General features: G+C 39.9%; 1 protein-coding gene across 4 annotated transcripts in view; it reads left to right on the top strand.

The window, feature by feature from the left end:
• Positions 1-23,288, top strand: part of LOC131675023 (cytosolic purine 5'-nucleotidase) — a 678,819-nt gene that overhangs the window by 564,991 nt on the left and 90,540 nt on the right. For all 4 annotated transcript variants that reach the window (XM_058953825.1, XM_058953835.1, XM_058953853.1 and 1 more), the window contains one exon: positions 23,003-23,240. In XM_058953825.1, the coding sequence (XP_058809808.1) occupies positions 23,003-23,240 (238 nt within the window). The remainder of the gene's footprint in view (positions 1-23,002; positions 23,241-23,288) is intronic.

Raw genomic sequence — 23,288 nt, 5'->3', positions numbered from 1 at the left:
GAGACACTTACATTCCTTTTAGAAGACGGAAAATACCAACACAAGAAAATGATAATTACATATCTGTAATCACCGAAGCAGACAAAACACATCAAATTCCTGAAATAAATGTAGTTACTAGAAGGCAAAGACAACGATTGGAACAGTCATCTGACCCTTTGGTAGTTCAAAAGGAAACTGAAGAAATCAAACCAATAAAACGTCCACGCGGACGACCCCGGAAAATTCCTATTAATAATGATAATAAAAATATTATCCCACACCCAAGAACACCTCCCGTAGAGAAGTTGCCTATACCTGAATCTGTCGAAGTTGTTTCAAAACGTTACCCCGAAAGAACTCGAAATGAGATACTTGATTACGTAGAAAGTGATCTAGACGATAGTGAACTTGAAGGTGAGGCACGAGTTATACCCAAAATACCTGTGCGACCCAATCAGAATCTACCTCACAATATACAAGATCCCGATTCCGAAGAGGACTCAATGAATAATAGTTCGGATGAGTCCGTAAATAACGACAACGATACCGCTAATATAGTTAAGGTTAAAGAAGCCATACATGTGCACAACGACAATGTTGCTTATTTTATAAGCAGCAATGGACAACCTTGTGATGAAGGCGCTCGAAAATTAATAGAAAATAAGAAAATTAATACTAAGGTAATCTTACAAGTGGGTGAAGTCTCAAAAGAAAAGAAGAAGAAGAATTATCATCAATTTGGACTCTGCATACGAGGAGACCGCCCAGAATCGTTAACTCATATCAAAGATTATATACATATTACTTTAAAATTATTAAGAGATTTGCTAATTAATACTAATCAAACTGAAGTCTGTATTGCTCAGAGTAAACATGTAGAAAATTTAAGTTGGTTAGAAATAGAGTATTTATTAGATAGTGTCTTTAGAAATAGTGGAATAAAATTAATAATTTGTACAGATAAGTTAAAGTCTGTACCCTTAGAACAACGCGACGGAATCTTTTATGAATTCCATAAATCCCCAATTGGAGGACATCGTGGCGTTTCAAAAACCTTTCACCGGATCAGACAAGAATATTATTGGGAAAATCTAAAAGACGATATACAAAGGCGAATCCAACAGTGTCTAGAATGTCAATTGAAGAAATTAACTCGTTTACAGACCAAACAACCTATGATAATAACTGATACATGTGCTACAGTGTTTGATAAAATTGCTATGGATATTGTAGGCCCTCTAAAAAGAACAATAAAAGGAAACGAATACATTTTAACCTTACAGGATCAATTAAGTAAATTTTGTCTAGCTGTCCCATTAGCAGACACCTTATCATCAACAATAGCGGACGCATTTCTTAAGAAATTCATTTGTGTTTTTGGATGTCCGAAAGCTGTGCTTACTGATCAAGGCAGAAATTTTTTGAGTTCGCTAATGACGCGTATTTCCAAGCGATTCAAAATAAAGAAATTAAAAACCACAGCATTCATGCCTCAGTCGAACGGTTCCCTAGAAAGATCTCATCACGTGTTAATTGAGTACTTAAAGCAATACACCGATCTTGACAACGATTGGGATGATTGGCTCGACCTAGCTATCCTAAACTACAATACCTGTGTACAAGAAAGTACCAAACATACGCCGTATGAAGTTATATTTGGCCGCTTAGCTCGAATGCCCTCAAATAATCCCCTTCGTGAAAGCGATACGTTACCTACATATAAAGGATATATAATAGATTTAGTTGCGCGTTTATGTAGTATACGAAAATTAGCTTACGAAAATTTAGTTAGCTCTAAAGAAAAATCAAAAAAATATTACGATAGACATATAAATCCAAAAGACTTTAGTTTAGGTGATTACGTTTTCTTAAAATCAGGACCTAAACCAAGGAAATTCGGGGATCATTACTCAGGGCCTTATAAAATAGTTGGTATTCTTCCAAAACATAATGTCAAAATAGAGACTAAAAAGGGCACAAAAATAGTTCATCCAAATAGACTCCGAATTTCACATATAAACAAATCAACCAAAGAAAATAAGCCGAAATAGAAAAAGGGGTAGAGAGGAAAAATATAATATAATATAAAATAAAATGAGATAAATCATAAAACAAAATATATATATATTATGAAACAAACAATAGATCAAAAGGAACATATAATGAAATATTTTCTGATTACAGAACCGAAAACATGATGCATTCTTCTCTGTTATCACTGATATTTTTAACAATAACTAATCCAGTTACAGCCATCATAGGATACGACTGCGGAGCAAGATCTCTTAATATAACCACTATATCTTTATTAAGCGTGGAAGAATGTGAAATGCCTTCTACAAAAATAAACGCAACAAGAAAGTACATTCAATTATTACAGTTGAATAACTATGAAACTGCTCAAGTGATTCAATGTAAAGTCCAAGTAGACCGAACTGTTTATTATTGTGGAATGCATTCACATAATTCCATAATAGAGAATGGCGCAATAGAATATTTAATGGATGTAAGCCAACAAACGTGTTATGATTTACACAAAAGCGGTACATTTTATTTTGACAATTCACATGTATTTCGAGATATTAAAGTTAATCAAACCACGGTTAGACCCGCTATACTTGCAGGAAGCGTAGATCATAATGGAGAATGTACCTATGGTAGTTATTCCGATGCTTATGGAAGCTGAAATTCCGTAGTTGTCCAAGCTAAAATAAAAGTAACTTTACAAGAATATACCGCTTCTGTCGATTTAGATAATAACCAAATAATATTACGTAGTGGCGTTAGATGTATTTTAGGTAGTGAACATTGTATAGATTCTGAAAGAGGATACACTTTTTGGGAAAGTGTACCTAAAGATGTATGCAAATTTAATCGGTATCAAATATTGTATAAAGGAACTGCTAATCAAATTGAAGGTGAAATAGAACAAACATTATACTCGTTAGTAACATAAGACATTGCTTTTGCGCTAATATCCAAATCTAAACGTAATCTATGTGGTTACGAAATTATAGTTACTGAACACCCAAAATTATTTGTTTATATTGTCGAAAATAATGCATTTTTTCTAAGTAAGAAAATATCAATGAACAACCTAGATATATTTGCGTATGTAAATTCTAAGTTTGTATATGTAGAACGTCACATAAAAGTACAATTAAGTCGTATGTACAAGGATGTTGTCGTACATCGCTGTAAGCAAGAAAGAGAAATTATGAAAAATGCACTTGCAATTGCTAGTCAATCTCCCGATCAGTTTGCCTATAATCTCATGAAAGGACCCGGATACATGGCTGTGACAGCAGGAGAGGTAGTACACATCGTTAAGTGTATACCCGTTGATGTGAAGGTATCGCAAGGAGACGAATGTTATGCTGAACTAAAAGTAATCCATAACAACCATACCAAATTTTTATCTCCAAAAACACATATTTTGAAGGCTTATGGGACAGTAGTTGATTGTAATGCTCTCCTACCCACATTTTTTTTCTTTAATGATGACTGGTATAAGTTTTTACCAAGAGCAGTAGAAGCAAAAACTCCCACCACTCTTAAGCCTTTTTCTGGATTAACTTGGAAGTACCAGAATATTCCCTCACTAGCCACCAGCGGAATATATACAGAAAAGGATCTACAAGATTTAATGAACAGAATCCTGTTCCCCTTGGAGCAACCTGCAGTAATAAATGATGTAACCAGAGAAATTCGTGGACACACCATAAGAGACAGTAACGGAATAATTGGAAGGTTAATGAACGAGAATGTAATGGAGCAGTTAATAGTCAATACCTGGAACAAAATGTGGATGAAGTTTATGACCTTTGGTACTTTCAGTGCCGGTATACTTGCAATTATACTAATTGTCCAAACTACAAAAAAATTAATAGAAGTCCTCATCAATGGAATAACTCTACATAGCATTTATGGATGGTCTTTTCATCTGATTGGGGCCATATGGAACAGTTTAACTACGTTTCTGATACATTTAGCACCAAAACCCACAGAAGCGAAAAGGGATGTAGAATCACCAGCAAATATTGCCACCGCTCCTGGACAGGAGTTATATCCGACTCTACATACAACAGAAAATGAAATAACACAACACAACCAGAGTAATTCGATTCCAGCATCACAATCTTAAGCAGTTAAACCATCGTTTGGGTTCCTCCCGTGTTAGGGCAAGATCTTCGAGATTAATAAAATATCAAATAAAATGATAAAACCTTGATTACAGCATGATACGACAAGATCTTTATAATTAGAATAAAAATTTCGATTGCTCTTCCTCGTTGCACTCCTCTAGCAATCGTTTAAGTGTGGGGGTGTGACAGCTAGCCGTAACTTAGTTTTTTTATTTAATTATTAAATATGACGAACAGAGTGGGAACCTTCCTGATTTCCCACGATGAAAACGCATTCGAAATATAAACTTTGATAGTGGCCCGAGCCTGCGTACTCAAGCTTACAATCAACGCTCTATCCTGCTTTGTCCCACACGCATGTGTTGACAGGGGCCTACGATCATCGCGTATACATCGTGAAATGTTATCACGCTGATAATGGAAGGGGACCATAAAAATGCAATCTATCTTTTTTTTTCACACCGATTTTTAAGAAAATATCCGTAATATTAAATAGATTTTCATCAATTTTGTAAGCCATTATAATGCGCATCTTTTTGTCACCAAATAACCAATAAAAAGAACAATAATGTATTTTATAATAAATCGTAAAAGGTTTGAATTTTTCTGAATGTTTATAATAGTCACTATGTATCGTCATAATTAATTAAGTTTAGTACAATTATGTATAAGTAATTATAAGCTATAGCGTTAGTCTTGCTCTTAAAAGTGGCACTCCGAGAGCCATCTCTGGAGAAAACGGCCCAAGTTAAAAAGGGACCGCCCTTTCTCTCTCTGAAAATTCACGCCCACAGACCAATAAAGAAATTCTGGATATGATTAGAAAATTTCCCACCAATACAAAATTTGGCCGTTATCGCTTCATGGGCCTGAGGAAAGGGATTTCCACCCAACCATCCACGGCTTATAAAAAGCTCTGTACAAGGCTGGAGAGTAAGTTAGAGTCAGATAGAGTAAGTGCGGAGTGAGCACCAGGAAGTCCCTAATAAGAAGTAATTACCAGTGAGAGAGTCCCGGAGGAAGCATCAAAGAAGAAAAATCACCCAAGTATATTCAGAGCATATAGAGAGAGAGAAAGAGGCCAAAGAGCAGAGAGAACGCAACTTTAATAATAATAACTGATTTGATAAAATAAAAGTAAGTAAAATCTTAAATCTGGCTATCCTTTTCTTTCTTTAAGTAATCCGCCTTTCTTTTGGAAATTCATTAAGCGTGAGTCTGGAGAATTTCCATTAAAGTCCCTTAAGAACACATTAAGCGTGAGTCTGGTGTGTTCGTAATAACATTTGGTTATTACATTCCCCGATAGCATACAGTTTTCTCAACGCAACAATATTGCTCGTCCCGGCTTGTGTGTTACACGATAGCCAAATCAGAGCAACCCTGAGTTTACGCTTGCTCCATGCGTACCTGAGAGTGACCCCGACGTCACATGTTATTAGCTAATGAAATTAGTTAATTCAATAGCCCAAAATTTACAAATAAAATGATAAGAATTTTTTATCTAAAAAAATTATCGCTTGTAGATATAATTACAAATAAAAACTATTGTACATAAATTAGTTAATAATTTATGTAATTAAGTATTAATTAATTTTTGTTTTTTGTAAAAACTTATAATAAAAATATAAAATCGGCTAATTAAAATTAATAAATTCTGAAAATTTTATCATTATGTACAGAATAAACTTTTTCGATTCATATACTTTTATTTGTTTAAATAAATTATTATGTTTTTATATATCGATAACAATAATAATTAAGTTGTTATTGAAACGAATTCTAACTCATGTTTCTAAGACAGTCATCTCGAGTTCAGATTTCCCGCTTTTTTAAAATAATTGAAATTTACATAGTTATAAATAAATTAAAAAGGCACATTGAAATTTAATATGATTTAGTAGTTAAAAGTAATTGAAAATATTACAATCTTGATTTATGCCCTGTAATCTACATAAAAAATACTTTGTTATATTGAAATTACTCTTAATTAACGCGTTTTAATTGAACAGTAAAAACTATTATATCTATATCTATAAATAGAGTGACATGACTCTCATTACATGGTCATGAAATTTGAATCTAGCACTAAAAAAGTCATATATGTGAGGTGGCGCCGTTTAATATACTAATTGATGTAAGTCGATTAACGAGTTTAGCGGGCTGCAGTAATAAAGTGAAATATATGCATGAGAAAATAGTCTAGGAGCTTATTGACAGGGCCGATACAATATACTATATACTGCAACGATTGCCGAAAATCGTTTGGACTCGCGTGAGCTACTAAGCGTGGCTGAGCGTAACAGCCGCGATCGGTTTGGGTTAGAGAGAGAGAGAGAGAGAGGGCGCGTTAGGGGCAATGACCGGGAGGGGAGAGTTAGCGAGCCAGTATGACTGTGTCCTTCAGTCAGGCGACCTCGCAGCTTTTGTCATCGGAAAACAAAGTGTTCTTTCTCAGCCGAGTGATACCGTGAGTTAGGGGCGGTTGCAATCACGACGCTCTCAGGAAGCTCGATTATAATCCGCTTAGCAAAAACATGGATGATGCATATAGTGCACCATATGGCCAGCCGCGAGGCTGGCCAGATCACTTTGTGTAAAAATCTTTTGTCAAAGCGGCGGACAGTAATTGTCTTCCTTAGCAGAGAACGGAGACTCCTCAAACAAACAACTCGTTGTTTTAGGAGAGGACGTTGAAAACTTCTCTCTTTTGTGTACGGGCATATACAAATGCTGAAGTACAAAATGCGTCACCGATTGCCCTCGACAAGCAACTAATGCTAGTCGACCCGAAGTGAATGCAATGTGTATTTAAACGAAGACTTGCAATCACATGTGCGGATGTGTGTACCTTCACGTGGTGGGGCTGAAAACGCTGTCTCTGTAAAGAAACAGTAGGCAAAACACACAACGCTTGCCCTAGGGCAATAGGCCAACCGGCCAAACAAAACAAACAACACGGACCATGACAATACGTGGTGAGGTGTGGCCTGTAAACGCCCAAACATTCAACGCGGAGTCTACCACACCCCAAGAGCTCAAATCGAGCCCAGAAAAGCCAAAATCCGGGAGTCACTTGAGGGGAAATCTCTTAGGATTATGGTACCGCGCGCCCTCTTAGAGGACGGGAGACCGCTCCGGGAGCTAGTTGCAGAGGACCGAAAAGGTAACGAAGCTCAAGCTCAAGTCAACACGCACACGCACAAGTACTCAGTGCTCGCACTCGAACGCCACTCGCTTAATCGAACGCGAACGTTAACGCCAGAACTAGAATTGAAAGCCACCCTCCAGAATCACCAGTAGCGATTCCAAGGAGGAAAAATATAACTAGACATTGCGTTGTACCTTGAAAGCAATATGGTCAACCACTCTAGGTATAACAAGGCGAGGAAACGTAAGCAGGAGACGACCGTTGAGAAACCAGAGCAATTAAATTAAACGCACAACAAAACCCCGAACTGGGCCCGAAACTGAGGATCATACAATTGAACCTCAACAAAAGGCAAGTAGCCAACGATGAGCTGGGAGAAATCATGACAGACAGAAGTCTTGACATACAAGTGGCACCATATCACTGGAATAACACGATTTCAGGTATGGGCAGTGTCGCAGCCATTCACGGAGCCAAAAAAGGCGAAATGATTCAAGCTGTGATTCTCTATAATCCGCACAAGGTCACTACTACCAAGATTTCTAACCTGTGTGACTCCCACTGCGCTTGCGCACAAGTGGTCGGAGCCTTTGGCGAAATTTACTTCGTAAGCATCTACTGCCAGTTCAGCCACAGCAGGAAGACCTATCTTGACAAACTAGCTGAGACTCTAAAGCAATTGAAAGGCAAAAGAGTCTTAGTTGGAATGGACGCAAATGCCAAGTCAAAGATCTGGTCTAACACACAGGACAAGAATGGAACAGTCATAGAAGAATTCATAGACCAATACGGGCTAATAGTGGCCAATAGGAGGGGCCAACTTCCAACGTGCCGTAGCACGAGGGGCGAGACGGATATCGATGTAACTTTACACACGTCGAACCTGTCAAACCTCTTGGCTAGCTGGGCGGTGAAAGAATGGACCACCAGTGACCACAGGCCCATAGTGATCGAACTGGATTTTGCCTCACAACCAGCCAGACTCATACGAACCGGAGAAACATTAGAACCAAGGTTCAATATGAGAAAAGCTGATTGGGAGAAATTCGGGAGACTTTGGAAATTCGAGAAAGAGAACCTAGCTAAACTCCCTTTAAGAACCTCTGAAGACATTGAAACGTATGTTTCTAAATTCGAAGAGATTCTAAAAAGGTCAGCAAATGACTCTATTCCATCAAAAATGAGAAGAAAGCGCTCTCAACTCTGGTGGAATCCTGACTTGCGAAGTAAGAAGCGGGCGATACAAGGACATCGAAAAATCGTCGCTCTGAAAGACAAGGAAGGAATAGAAAACAAAGGAAAACCCTCCAGAGATTACTTGGAAAATTGAGACAAATGAATTCCGACTATGCAAGGGCTATTAAAAGAGCCAAAAACAACAGCTGGCGAGATTTCTGCACCATTGAAAGCGAAAAGAATGCTTGGGTGTACCCATACAAGCGAGCATCCAAAAAAGTCAGAATCTCAAAAGCGATGTGCACGGTTAACCGTAATGGTTCAGTCACAAAAGACTGGAAGGAAACAAGCATGGCTCTACTAGAAGGACTAATGCCTGATAACGACCCAAGCTGCGAAAACGTTGTACACACAAAGATTCGCAGAGATATGCGGGAGGTTCCAGTAACCGGCGACGCAACGTCTTTCCTAATAAGGGAAGTTGAAATGGCCCTTAAAGCGAAGGGGGGCCCTCAAGGCAGGGAAATCACCAAGCAAAGATAAAATAGAGTCAGAAATGCTTGTTAACGCAAAACCATTACACCAGGAACTGACGCGACTTTTCAACGCCTGCTTAGAATGCGGAGTGTTCTCCAGAAGATGGAAAAGTGGAATGCTAATCACGTTGCTCGAAGGGGTTGAAAAACCCGAGAACGAGATTAAATCATATAGACCCGTATGTCTACTCCCCATAGCTGGGAAGACACTCGAGAGGCTTGTGATTCAGAGAATATCCAACATTCTTAACAGCTCGGACTGGTCTTCGGAGGATCAATTTGGCTTTAAGGCAAACAGATCCACAGAGGATGCCATCAGAAGACTATATGAAATAGTAGAAGAGGCAGAATCTGATCCGTCGACAAAGTACGTAGCCGCTATTCCACTGGACGTCTCAGGAGCATTCGATGCCTTATGGTGGCCAAGCCTGCTCTCCCAATTGAAAGAAAGAAACTGCCCGAGGAACATCTACAAACTCCTCCAGAGTTACTTCAGTGATCGAGAAGTAGGCATATATGCTCACTTCGAAGAAACACTGAAAACAGTAACGAAGGGATGCCCTCAGGGTTCAGTATTTGGACCGGTAGGCTGGAAGATCATCTTTGACAAACCACTCCGGGCAATCAGGGACGCAGGATACGAGGTACTAGCCTACGCAGACGATGTACTTCCCATCATTAAGGCAAAGACACGCATTGATTTTGAAAGACAAGTCCAAGAAATCATTAATATAATGATGAACTGGTGCAAGTCTGACAAAATGAAATTAGCAGTAGAAAAGTCAGCACTAATATGGTTAAAAGGCCAACTAAGCGAGAATAGGAAGCCTACAGTCAAAATTGGGAAAGACAACATTAGAACGCACAAAACAGTCAAGTACCTAGGAATCACAATCTCGAAGGGCTTCCAATTGGAAGAACATATTAGAAATGAGGTTCAAGACTGTAATAACACCTATTTCGAGCTAAGTAAAGTTACAAAAGCGAACTGGGGCCTAAAATTCAACTCCATGAAAAAGATATATAATGGCTTCCTACTGTCGAAAATTACATATGCCGCTGCGGGCTGGTGGCAAAGGACCAACAGCAAACAGCAATCTGCGTTAGAAAGATTGCAGCGATCCGTTCTTTGCAAGACACTCAAAGCCTACAAATCGATATCTCATGAAGCGGCGCATGTGCTAGCAGCCTCCCGACCAATAGCTCTAGAGCTCGACGCGAAAGTTGCAAAGTACTGCATCAAGAAAGGGAAATCGATTAAAATGCACGGCATCCGAATTAAATTGGAAGAACTTCGATCGGGCAGACAAAAATCTCGAAAGCCATACAACTCATCAACGATGAAATCGAAAGGGTATGGCAGGAGAGATGGCAGTCAGCCACAAATGGCAGGAGAATGTACTGCTACTTCCCAGTAATCAAGGACAGATTAAAGAAGAGGTGGCTAAATTCCAATCACTACATAGTCCAATTTATGACTGGACATGGCGCTTTTAAGTCATACCTCCACAAAAGAGGACTATGCGAAGACCAACTGTGTAGTTGTGGTGAAATAGAAAGCGAAAGTCATATTCTCTTTAACTGCGAAGATATAAGGGAACTAAGGAAGCCATTAATAAAGACCATCGAAGAGGAGGGCCATACATGGCCTTGCCCGGAAACGGCCCTAGTATCCAGCAGGAAAATGTACAAAGTCTTTGAAGACTTTGCTAGAAAAGTCATAGAGCCCAGAGAGGGAGAACCTACAACAAAGAGAAAGCGCAGAAAAATAGTCACGAACTATGTTAGAAAGACGCCGCCTCTTACAAGGTCCCTAACCAAAGGACAAAAACTCCCACATTAACCTAATTTTTGAATTTTGAACCCAGACAAGCATATAAAGCTTGAAATTTTTGAACGATAATTTTTGAATATCAACTTCAGAACTAAATTCTGAAGTCTGAACACTTGAACGCAAACTACCCCATTTAACCCAACGATGGAGTTTTGAACCGAATGCGTAGCATGACCGGCAAGAATACTGAAAACTGCCTGGGGAATCGCCTTGTCGGCTAGACGAGACCCCGCCCTGACATAACAGTCAAAAACCAAATCGAAAGAGCAAATATCAGTATCAGTCATGTCATAAAACCATTCTTTAGAAAGCGAGATCTGACTTTGGGACAAAACGGGGTAATAACAACCTTTCGAATGACGGATACCCACCAGCGTGAGCGGGGATGACCGAAATGCAATGGGAAGACGTACCTCGGTACGTCGAAGCGATGGACCTGTGAGTCGTGGAAGAAATCCCTTAATACAGGTACGCAGGGTGGGATGTTTTTCGAACGCGAGCCCAGGAGGGGAGGCTTAGTTGGTTGATCGTCTTAGGAATCTTCTTATGGCTGTCCTGGCTGAGTCTCTCTTCTGACATCCCAATTTGGGTTGGCCTCTGCGGGGCAGTGGTACCAGGTCAAGCAAATCTCGTAAGATTTGTACGCTGCGTGCTTCCGACGCAATAGACGTTGGGGCAACTAGAGTCCCGTCGCGCCCAAACCGAGGGTCAAGCCTTTAGTTCCGCTCTCCTTGAGCGTCGAACCGTGAAAAGATCGGTACTTCTTTCGAGGAGGTCGCCGCCTTAGATTAAAAAGGTTCCGACTCGCTGTGTGAGTCAGGGATGTCGCAGCAAACTTGACTTCCGGATCTCCAATAATGTTTGAAAGCGAAGGAGTGAAAGATCTATCACAAATATACCATGTATAAATCCAAACGAAATAATGATAATGGACGTCATTATACGGACTATTAAAGAAGAAACAGAAATTGCTTGTAAAAGTTACATTGTACAACTAACAGAACAATTTAATTATTTAGCGAAGAAATTAATTAACCCATTAAGGCCCATGCCAAACCTGGGAAAGATAGCGCCAAACCAACTATGCCAATCGTAGCTAAATCGAAAAAAAAATACCCCTGTTTTTTCTTTTACTGTTTGCAATTGTTTATAAGAAATTATTTAAACAAATTATCAAAAAGGTATTATTTTTAAAAAACTGATAGAGGCAATTGATTCTACGGGAAAAAACATGAAAGAAATGTATATAACGTTTTTTTGTCAAATGTCAATTTGTTCCAAAAACAAATAACTGTAAAATAAATGTACTAGAAATGTCCAAATATACTAAAAACTTTTGTAATGAAAACTGAATCCATAATATTACATAAAACCGTTAGCCCGCCACTCAAATGTGATCTCTAACACGGTTTCAATAGAAAAAAAATTTTGCAAACTCTTTGCAACTTCGTAACCCAACAATTACTATGTTAGTCAAATTTCCAAATGTACAATTTGTGAAAATTCAAAGCTTTCTGTCCTATTTTCTTAAACAAATTGACGTCTCACAAAAAAACGTTATATACATTTCTGTCATGTTTTTTCCCGTAGAATCGATTGCCGATATCAGTTTTTTGAAAATAATAACTTTTTGATAATTTGTTTAAATAATTTTTTAGAAACAATTGAAAATGGCAAAAGAAAAAACACGGGTATTTTTTTTTACGATTTAGCTACGATTGGCATTGTTAGTTCGGCGCTATCTTTCCCAGGTTTGGCCTGGGCCTTAATGGGTTAACGTAATACCAAGTATATCAAGATTTAAAAAATATAAATCATCATTTATACATGTATAATTTAGTTGTAAAATAATAGTACTGGTAGAGATCAGTGGTGAAATACCTTCATGTAATGTAGTTTTTATAATCAAAACTTGACATTGTAGTAATATTATTTACTTATTGACGACAGATTGTAAATAAAATTGGAAAAAAGTGATCTACTATCAGACTGATATAGTATTCCACCATCTGTGATTCAATATCCTCTTCATCTAGTATCTTCGCTTCCTTCTTACTAAGATATCGCCAAGCTATTAATTCCACAACATGCCATGCCTCTTTGCTGCAGAATTCTAAGAACTGTGATGCTAAGATGGCACTAACTAGCGCTTGCAGCACACGCTCTAGCCTTAATTTTCGAAAAATATGACAGTGTAATAAGATATAACGCTCCGAATCTCGGACTGTCGAAAGGCAAAGGCATCGATAACATTGTTGTGGAAGACGGTGACTACTGACATTGAGGAATATAACAGCCAGGGAAATCCAGTGACGGTAATGGTGACCCATTAGATAGCAAGATGTTTCCATAAACCTAACCTGCTACGTCTCACTTATCTTTCTTTCTTCTCAATAGAAACTAACTACTTCTCGTAACGCAACTTAATTCAGCTCTCTCTTTCTCTATCATTAACGTGCTAATCGAAGCTGTAGCTCTATCCCTGTCTCTCGTCGTGCACTCAACCTATGCGTGCTCACCTCGAGTCTTAGCTATTCTATTTTCGTTATCTTGCGTAATTTGTTCTTTTTGCCAGTCTCACACACGCCATCTGCTTTCGATAAGTAACTTTAAATCTACACGTGTAAACAATAAAGCATAAAAGAAATAATACGAATTATATACACTTTCAATTTGACTTTAGTGTACGAATCGGCACACTGAGAACAGCATGAGTAATGGATTGTTAAACTCTGCTTCGTCATACACCGTAAAAATGAAATAAGTGAGAAAAATCAGTTAAAAACTAAAAATACAGAGAAAAAAGAAAAATAATATTTTTCACGTTGTTCTGTGGTCGGCTGATTATCATACTAATACGAAGGTTTTTAAATTACAAATCTTATATTATATTCAACTAATACCATGTTTTTCTTCGTAACATCCGTCCGACAGATTTTTAACTAGTAACCCATCTTAATTATTGCTTTATTTTAATGATGGAGATGTAGTACGATCGTGAGTATCAACTTTTTCCTGGTTCGTCACACTTCTCATGCATGTCCTCGTGGACGGTGTTCAGTCGACCCAGAGGTCACCCTGGCACCTATACATCGCCTTCAGGATCGATCGGAGTTTTTCGATAGAAACATCATATACTTGGTGCTCGTTCTGGGAGATGATGTATCATTGACCTGAAGGTCACCCTGCCATCTGGACATCGTCTTCAAGGAATTCTAAAAACTTTTTCCTCACGTTGTTGCACATTAGGTGCTCATCCTCGTGAATAGTGTCCAGTCGACCCAGAAGTCACCCTGTCACCCGGACATCGTCTCCCGGATAAGTCGTGATTTTTCGACGGGAACTCTATATGCCTGGTGCATGTTCTAGGATCTTCTATACAGAACTAATTCTAAATTACCTTCAGCAACTGAACTCATAAAATTCGATTCATATAAGTAAATTTCATTACTGACTTAAAGCCTTTAGCTGAAATGAATTATACTTATTTTTTTCCAAATTTGATTAAAAATCTTGTATTTACTTATTTGCAAATTTCATATTTGATTTTCTAAATTACTTAATAAAATTAACTTGAACCTTTCTAAATCACAAGGAGTAGAATAAAATGAAGTAAACGAATCTATGCTTTCATAGTATAATTTTAAACTATAGAAATACAAGGTCCGACCTTTTCAATATACGTAAATAAGTTACATGATATTGCTAAAAAAGAATGTTTCTATGAAAATAACAAATTTCAAAGTTACAATAGTTGAGGTCATAGGATCTATTGTACGAGATCTGTCCAGTAAATATGGAGCCTACGTTTATATTTCAATGCTGACATTATTCTTCATCATCGGACAGATGGAATTCTTTAAAGTAATCCACACTTGATTGAATAACATAGTTCCGGCGATGTTTACATTTCTCGAAATCATTTTGAAACTCACTTTCAGGGAAGATCTTGACGCATTTAATCTTGAAATGAGCTATATTTTCATTATCGTCATCACAGGTTATCGACTCATGAAAAAGGTGCAATAGCAACACTGACAATAACGATAACATTAAGAAAAAAAGGTTGAGAAATAATTTGATATTAAATTAATTAAATCTTACCTGCAGGTATAAAATCAAAATGGGTCAATGACGTTTCAGATACTACACAATTGAAATCCACTTCGTTAATTTCATTCCGTCAAAATTCATTACTCACTCCGTGACTAATAACCACTAAACCAAGTAATGAAAAGTAATACAAACTCAAATTAATGGATATTTTTTTTTTCTCCTTAAGGTATCGACTTCAAGCCACGTCATTCGAATGCATATTCAAGTTTCATAGTTTCCGAGAGAAAAAGTTCATTAACATTTGTAATTAAATCGTGAAATAGATGGCTTGCAATTATCTGAAAGGCTTCAAATGTTAAATTGCAAATGTTAATACATTTTTTTCTCGGAAACTGTGACCCTAATAAAAAAATTATAAAAATACTTTTGACGCAAAATTTCGTGCTCTTTAAGAATTCAAGGTCAAAAGTAGGGGTTCCTATTTAAGAAAAATCAAGTTAACCTTGAGATGTCCTAGAAAATCATTTCTAAAGTCAAATTAAAGGTCACCGCTGAAATCCTTGACAGATTAGCTGAAATTTTGTATGTTTCATACTTTCTGAAAATGCGTTTTTGAAAAACTAGAAGAGGTGGACGGGTCATCTGGGACACCCCGTATATATATGTATATTATATGTATATATATGTAGATTACGTATGTATATTAATTTTTAATATATTGTTATATATTGCCGATTCGATCAATCGATACGTTCGCGATTCGTTAGCACTCGCGATGCTAGAGCGAACGTCTATCAGAGAAAGGAGGCGCGCGAGAGTTCAAAGTTTCAGTTAAGCCTCAGCTGTGTGCGTTAGAGTACCGCTAAATTACTTTCTCCTGTGTTTTGCCAGTTTGCTTATAAAAGTTTTCCTGGGATTTTTGGTACGAGCGTGAGTGATTGTAAAAGATAATCACAGCAGTAGGATTTACAGCAGCAGCATTAAGTGCAGCAACAGCAGATTCGTGAGTGAGGTAGCGCAGCTGGTTCCAGAAAAGCACCAACATTTGATTTGCTTCAACAATTACGGCTGATCAAAATATTAACGAGAGTATATTGTTTATCGCGACTGTTTTTGTATTAGCCGATGACGTGGGAGAAGGACGAATTCTCCTCCTCCCAGGTCTCCTGGCGAGCGATGAGAAGGATCGTGGCGGAATATCGACATCATGAAGCCTCTTCGGTGTTCTGCTTGTGGCCAATTGGGATTCAGCCGTAAGTTATGCCCAGATTGTAACAAGGAAAACGGCAAAGAGAGCGAAGAGAAGAGGTCATCTTCGCGCTTCCAGTGAATTCGACCTCTCACCGCGGGTCGTCGACTGGAAAGAGCAAGTTATCGGCGGCCCAGGGATCCAAACAGGTCCTAGGAGGGCATCAAGAGAGCCCGGAACCTAGCAGAGTAACGGAGCAGAAAACGATCGAGCCCGATGTCAGCCCTCGGCAGACTAGGGGAGTGGTCATCCCGGAAGGACCAGTTGGCTACATCTAAGTTGTGGAGGGGGGAGAAAATTCGATAGGTATGAGGATCGAGCAACCCGAAGACATGAATGGTTCGGCCCTCTCCACTTAAAAAACTCCCTTGCCGAAGGAATCCACGAGTGGAAACAAGCCTATCATCGTAGCAGCAGCTGAAGGGAAAAAGCCGCTAAAAAATTGAAAGATGGAAGAGAGGATGCGACTCGTAGATATGATCCAAAGGATGAGACTAAATGGTGGTTGCGAGTAGACATAGGTGACTTCAAGATTAGAGCACTCTATGATACCGGCACCTCATCTACGGATGGGTCAGTTAGGGCTGAGATTAGCATCGGAGAAGGGACTTGGACTGAATGTGATCAGGGTGGGCAATGCAAGGCTTGCCGACGGACGCCCATGTCCCATCAATGGTCACGTGATGTTTCCCTTTAAAGTAGGGGGATCACAAGAAAGATAGTAGTCGCCATTACGCCACTGCTCACGGATGACTGCTACGTAGGCGCGAACTTTATAAGAGAGTTCCGCGCTGTTTTGGATCCCGATGAGGATGAATTATGGCTCAAGGACGCCCAGGTAAAAGTACCTATGGAAGTGGTGGGAATGGATGGTACGGCATTTCTCGCACAATTAGGAATATGGGAGGCCAGGGAAACACAGCTTGAGGAAATTGAAGACCTCATCAGAAGATTAATTCCGGATACTGGTCAAGGATATGCTGGAGAAAGATGTAATCGAACCAGCGATCAGCGGGTGGTGAAGTCCAGTGGTGATGGAAAAGAGGGCTGATGGAAAATATCGGTTCTGCGTAAATACCAAAAAGTAAACCATGCCAAGTTCAGATCCACTCTGGACTTAAGTAGCGCGTACCATCAGATTCCCTTAAAGGAAGAATATCGGTGTTTACAGTACCAGGGTTGGGGTATTTTCAATTCAAGAGAATGCGCTTCGGATTGTCATATGCGAGAGCGACCTTCCAGAGGTTGATAAATAAGGTGACAGGCCCGGATATGGATCCGTTCGCTATTGCTTAGCTCGACGACGTAATTGTGGTTTCGTCGTCATTTGAGGTGCATAAGTGGCACCTGGAAAAAGTATTAAAGAGAATTCTAGGTGCGGACGTCACAATTAACAAGGCCAAAAGTCACTTCTGTAAGTCGGAAGTAAGGTACTTGGGAATTCTCGAGAATCAGGACGGAGTAAGACCAGATCCTAAGAAGATACGATCGATACTGGAGTATCCAACACCACGTACAGTCAAACGGATAAAGGGATTCATGGGAATGATGTCGTGGTATAGACGATTTATACCCGACTTCACCATGATCGCTGAAACTATAAACCACCTGTCGAAAAAGAATATACGTTTCTCTTGGGAGGAGGAGCAAGAGCGAGCTTTCACGAGGTTGCAGGAGGCGATGACTTCCGCCCCAATACTGCAACCACCCGATCCTATACTTGTACTACAAACTGAGGCCAGTGACAGTGGGATCGGGTCGGTCCTTATGCAGGATGTTGTGACGAGAGCAAGCGTTGCGCTTGTTCTCGTCGGTATTTTCCCCCATTCCCCCTCTCTCGGTAAGGCATGGTGAACAGCGTTAGATACATTAAAGAATGCGTCTTATGCATGGTCTTTGTTTCAGCCGACGGAGATTGCCGAGCGAAGCCGAGCTAGCCCGAAGCTATTAAGTTGACAACGAAAGTATAGGTGTTAAAAAGAGAGAGAGAGAGTTAGGGGCCTGCGTGCCCCACGCAGGATTAGGCAGACGCGTGTCGCGAACCAATTAGCGCATTAGTTGCACGCCACCTAATAAGTAGGTCAAGTTGGGAGAGAAAGAACGAGGAAGAAGCTGGCGATCGCGGAAGCGAACGAGCGACACAGACGATAGTTAGTCGTTCAGCAGTCAAGACGGTTTAGTCTATCAGCGGTGCAGAGTTGAACTGCAGTTGAAAACAAAAGATCATCCGAACACACACGCCACCAAAGAGCCGAGAAGAAGCCGAGAGGAAAAGAGAATGAATGCCTTATTCCAGCATCTGCTTGGGACGCTACCCGGAGGAGCCGGCAAGAGCTGCCCAACGACGGCCAGTAACACCATCCGCAGGTCGCAGTCAGGCCTCTCGTTCCTGCATCGAAGGTCAAGGCTCGTAATCTAATTACTTTCTCTCTCTCTCTCTCTTTCTTTAGCGGTATGGCACAGCAGGTAGTCGTAAAAGTCAGGTAGGTAGCAAGGCCTACACATGCCGGCTACCTGCCTTAATTACGGTCAGCATTATAAAATTTTTCAGGTAGAGTACCGTCAAGGCGATCCCTTGCCGGGCGGCTTTCTCTTTTAGTTTAAGTAGACTAAGTCGGTTCGCCGTTATGGCTGTCAACTGCCGGGCGACACGTGCTATATGTCGGTTAGATTGGTAAGCGCGATAAATAAGTTAATTTGTTCATTGTTGTTGTACTGTACTAGGTGTTAAGAACGCCGTTGTGTTCGGTATTGTTAAGACGTGTTTGCAACACCGTTATGTTCATTAGGTTGAGAGTTGGTATTATTATACGGTTTATTAATATACGGTATTTTGAAGTTTAAGTGTAATTTCAATTTTAATTTTAATTAGATTAGATTTTGATTTGAATGCGATTTTTGTTGTGCGTGTAATTTCTTAATTACTTTCCTTTCTTTGCCTTTCTCCCCTCCCTCCTTCCCGTCTTGATTGTTATGAGCAAGTGCGCCTCACTTGCCCACCTTTAAAATTGATAAAGAACGAACTTTCATTACAATGTCGATGGAGAGAAGCGCGTGAGCGAATACGCCAGCCAATCACTCAACAGCGCTGAAAGAAATTATACAGTCTCCGAGAGAGAGTGTTTGGCAGTGGTATGGACCATTGGGAAGTTCCAGTCATACATTGAATGGCATCAGTTCAAGATCATCACTGATCATAGTTGCCTGACATGGCTCCACAGTATGAGAAATCTCACGGGAAGGCTAGCGCGTTGGGTCCTAGCATTGCAAGGTAATATCTTCGATATTAAATATCGAAGGAAAAATCTTAATGTAGTGCCGGATGCCTTGTCTAGGGCCTATGTGGAGGAGGGAACTGAAGTGTGTGCCATAAATTGTCGACCGGAAACCACTGATCTCTGGTATCTTCAACAATACCAGGAGGTATCCCAGGACCCAAACTAACATTCCACATAGAAGGTAGTTATAGAGAGGCTGTATCACTATTAGCCTGATGAAGACAATGAAGAATCCATCGACAACGAGGAAGCGTGGAAGCTTACGGTGCCTAGAGAGAAAAGGCACCTAGTGCTCCAGGAGTTCCATGATGCTTCGATAGCAGGGCATCAAGGACGAGAGCGTACGTTCTCTAGGGCTAGGCACTTGTACTACTGGCCTAAGATGTATGATCAGGTCAGGGAGTACGTGAAGAGTTATCCGGTATGTCAGCAATGCCAGGTGGAACAAACGGCACCTTGCGGGCTGATGAGTCGTAGACAAGTGTTACGACCCTGGCAGGTGGTGGTCGGTGATATCACTAGTCCGTTTCTAAAAAGCTCTCATGGTTTTGAGTATGTCCTAGTCTTTGTCGATCTTCTTACTCGCTGGGTGGAGTGCATTGCGATACACAAAGCTAATGGGAAGACGATCGCAAGGGAATTACACGAGCGGATTATCACACACTAGTTTTGGCGAGTCAGAGGTATTCTTATCGGATAACGGGACCGAATTTAAGAATCAGGAAGTCGATTCATACCTCCAGATGAACGGTATCCAGCGCTCCTTGACTCCCGCGTACCATCCTTAAGCAAATCCCACAGAGCGAGTAAACAGGACACTCAAAACCATGATCACGTTGTACGTGAGCCGTGATCATAAGAGTTGGGACGAGTACGTGTCAGAGTTCAACTTCACGTTCTTCTCCGACTTTTCCGACTCATAGCGCCCCCGGATCCTGCGATGCCTATCTTTGGGCGCGAGCCGGTACCTGTTTTAACATTCAGAAGATCCCAGGATCAGCAGGCCTTTGAGTGTTCGGAGGGCCAAGCTGTAGTGGATTGGGCTGAACATATGGAGAAGCTCCCTAATCTATGGGATCGTGCCAACTCTTTCATGCCAAAGACCTTAAACCGTACTATGGTCCGGGCGAAGAAGAAAGCGAGAAAGCGACCGACAACGAACCTTGCGAGCCACGCGAAGAAGGACCGTTGGAGTTAAGCTATTCTGCAACAACGTGCGAAGATCTGGGCGGAGATTTATCGAACGAGCGGATGGTAATAGCGATGCGTCGGATTTACCAGTTAGTTTTCGCGGTAGAATTTTGAATTCTCTTTCTCTCTCTCTCCCCTTATTATTGTAACAAGTTGTTAATCCTATTCTCGTGCGTAAGTCATTCGGTCCATGAAAGACTTAATGAATAAATGCTAGCAGTTTGTTATAATTAGCATTAATATTTCTTTTATTTATGCATATTACAGTTTCTTTTTTTTGATCTAAATATTTAATTAAAGTGCATGTATCATCAACAATTGTTTTATGATTGATACTGTAACAGGCTGCCGTTTAGTCTATAATACCTCTGGAACGTATCTATATAATTACCAAACGACGCCTAGTTATCTATGTGCTCAACAATCTATCAACAATCACATCAACCTACCTTGTCTCGGAGTGCGCCTGCGCAGAGTCTCTTCACTATTCCGAGTTGGGTTCCCCCAACTCGCCGCTTGGCGGCGCTGTCGCCCTTGCTTAGTGGCGCTCGCGCGGCCGCTGCTGGAAACTCCGTTGACGATTCCCGCCTACCGGTATTCGCGTGATCCGTGCTACGCTACCGGCGAATTCGAATCGACTGTAAACAAACACTTGCGACCTCCGGACAAAGGAAAGACAAAATAACGACTACTTGATTTAACGATGACGATTAACTGATTTATTCAACAAAATCAAATACACGGGGATCTGCCGAGAGTCTTGCGCACGCTTGCGCGAATGACAATACACGCCGTATGAGAGAGAGAGAAAACCGCGATCACCGCGAACTAACCGCTCGCACGTAACAATTAATTTCCTCGCGCGCGCTGCGCGGGATCGCACGCTATTAACGATAATAAAAAGGGGAAGGTGCACCTACCGCGAGAACGATGAGGATACGGTGGCCAACCGTATCCGAACAACAAACTGCTGAAACGCCGCTTCGCTGCTCGCCGCACCGCCGCGATTACTGTTGCTGCTGTTGTTGTTGCTGCTGTCGCTGCTACTGCTGTTGCTGCTACCGCTGCTGCTACTATTGCTGCCGCTGCTGCACCCAGCACACCGCACCAAATTTCGCACCTTTGACCTCGCACCACCACACGAAAACTTAAAACGGCTCGGGAACAGGTTAGCTGCACGATACAGGCGGACTGAGTGACACAGTCATACTGCCTATTGAACGCTCCCCTCCCGGTCATTGCCCCTACACGCCCTCTCTCTCTCGCGAACCGATCGCGGCTTCTCTCGTTCAGCCGCTCATTAACCTCGCGCGAGTCGAACGATTTTCGGTAATCGTTGCAATACTTACATTATCACTTTCTATTTTTGTTCCTGTTGATAGGTGTATTATTTGATGGACTTTGCAAGGATAAAGAAGACAATGATGGACTACTTGTTAGTCTTAATTGTCGATCTGTTATCTGTTGTACGCTTATTACCTCTTGATGACTGATAGAGCGCTCTGTTTTACCAAAGTAGCGCTGGTAATTAGATTGTAGTCAGTTAATTCGATGTATTTTTTTACTTGATTTTTGAGTAATTCACACAATAAATTACCGTTTGCTGTGTGATCAACGTTATATTTCTTATTCTATTTTTCATTGTGATATAGGTAATTTGAGCATTTAGTCGTATTACTATAGAATTTGTTAGCTCTATGATTGTCAGCGCACTTGATGAACATGGCTTCATTTTTGTATTTATTGATACTATGACGAAACCTCGAGCACTTCTAATATGGATACGTGTTAATCACGTCAAACCCTCTACCATTTGGACATCCAATAACATTCTATTTTTGTTATTTCTAATATGTTTGTATAAATTAGATGTTACCTTAATGAATACACTACTTGTCTTTAGTCTATCACTTGAGTAAAAATGTAAGTTTTTACATTTATCGTCAAAGTTGCTAAACTTTTTTTGATTAATGTCTGTTTCTATATCTTTTTTATTCGTTGTGAAAGCTTTATAGATTCCCGTAATCTTATCTATTGGAATTCTAATTTGTTCTTTTTCAATTTTAATATTATTTAATAGTTTTTTAGTTTGTGTTTTTTCAATTATATTTACATTGTCCTCATTCATGCAATTGATTATAACTATCTTTATTTTTATTTATATGTAGTTTTTTAGTTTTGAGAATTATATCCTTAGTCGAATAATGGGCTACAATGTTTTCAAGATTAGTATTATCATTATTATTTGTTCTTTTAGCGATTAATCTTGGTACTCTTTTTGCAATAGGTTTCGGCATTATGTCAACCTCAGCATATGAATTTTGGAATGGTGTCACAATTTTATTTTCTTTTGCTTTCAACAATAATTTATTTGTTTCCTTATATAGTTCTTGTTTTTTTTCAGAAATCTAGATAGTAGTACAAAAGAAAAACCTGATATATCTAAATTGCGTACATCAATACGTGATGTTACACATAAAATGGACTTAGCATATGGAATGATGGGGTCATTATTCCGTAGTGGTAGTCGTCAAACTTTTTTCAGCAGTCAAGTTGTGAGATATGCTGATCTTTATGCTGCTTCTTTTCTAAATTTGATGTACTATCCTTTCTCATATATGTTTAGAGCACCTGCTATGCTGGTGAGTAAGCAATATATTTTTAAGAATCTTCAATTTTTACTGCGAAAT

Source organism: Phymastichus coffea, unplaced genomic scaffold, assembly GCF_024137745.1.
Source record: "Phymastichus coffea isolate CEN01 unplaced genomic scaffold, Cenicafe_Pcof_1.1 PCOF00001, whole genome shotgun sequence".
NCBI classification, from domain to species: domain Eukaryota; kingdom Metazoa; phylum Arthropoda; class Insecta; order Hymenoptera; family Eulophidae; genus Phymastichus; species Phymastichus coffea.
The sequence above is the reverse complement of the archived record's forward strand: the minus strand, read 5'-3'. Positions and strand labels throughout refer to the sequence as shown.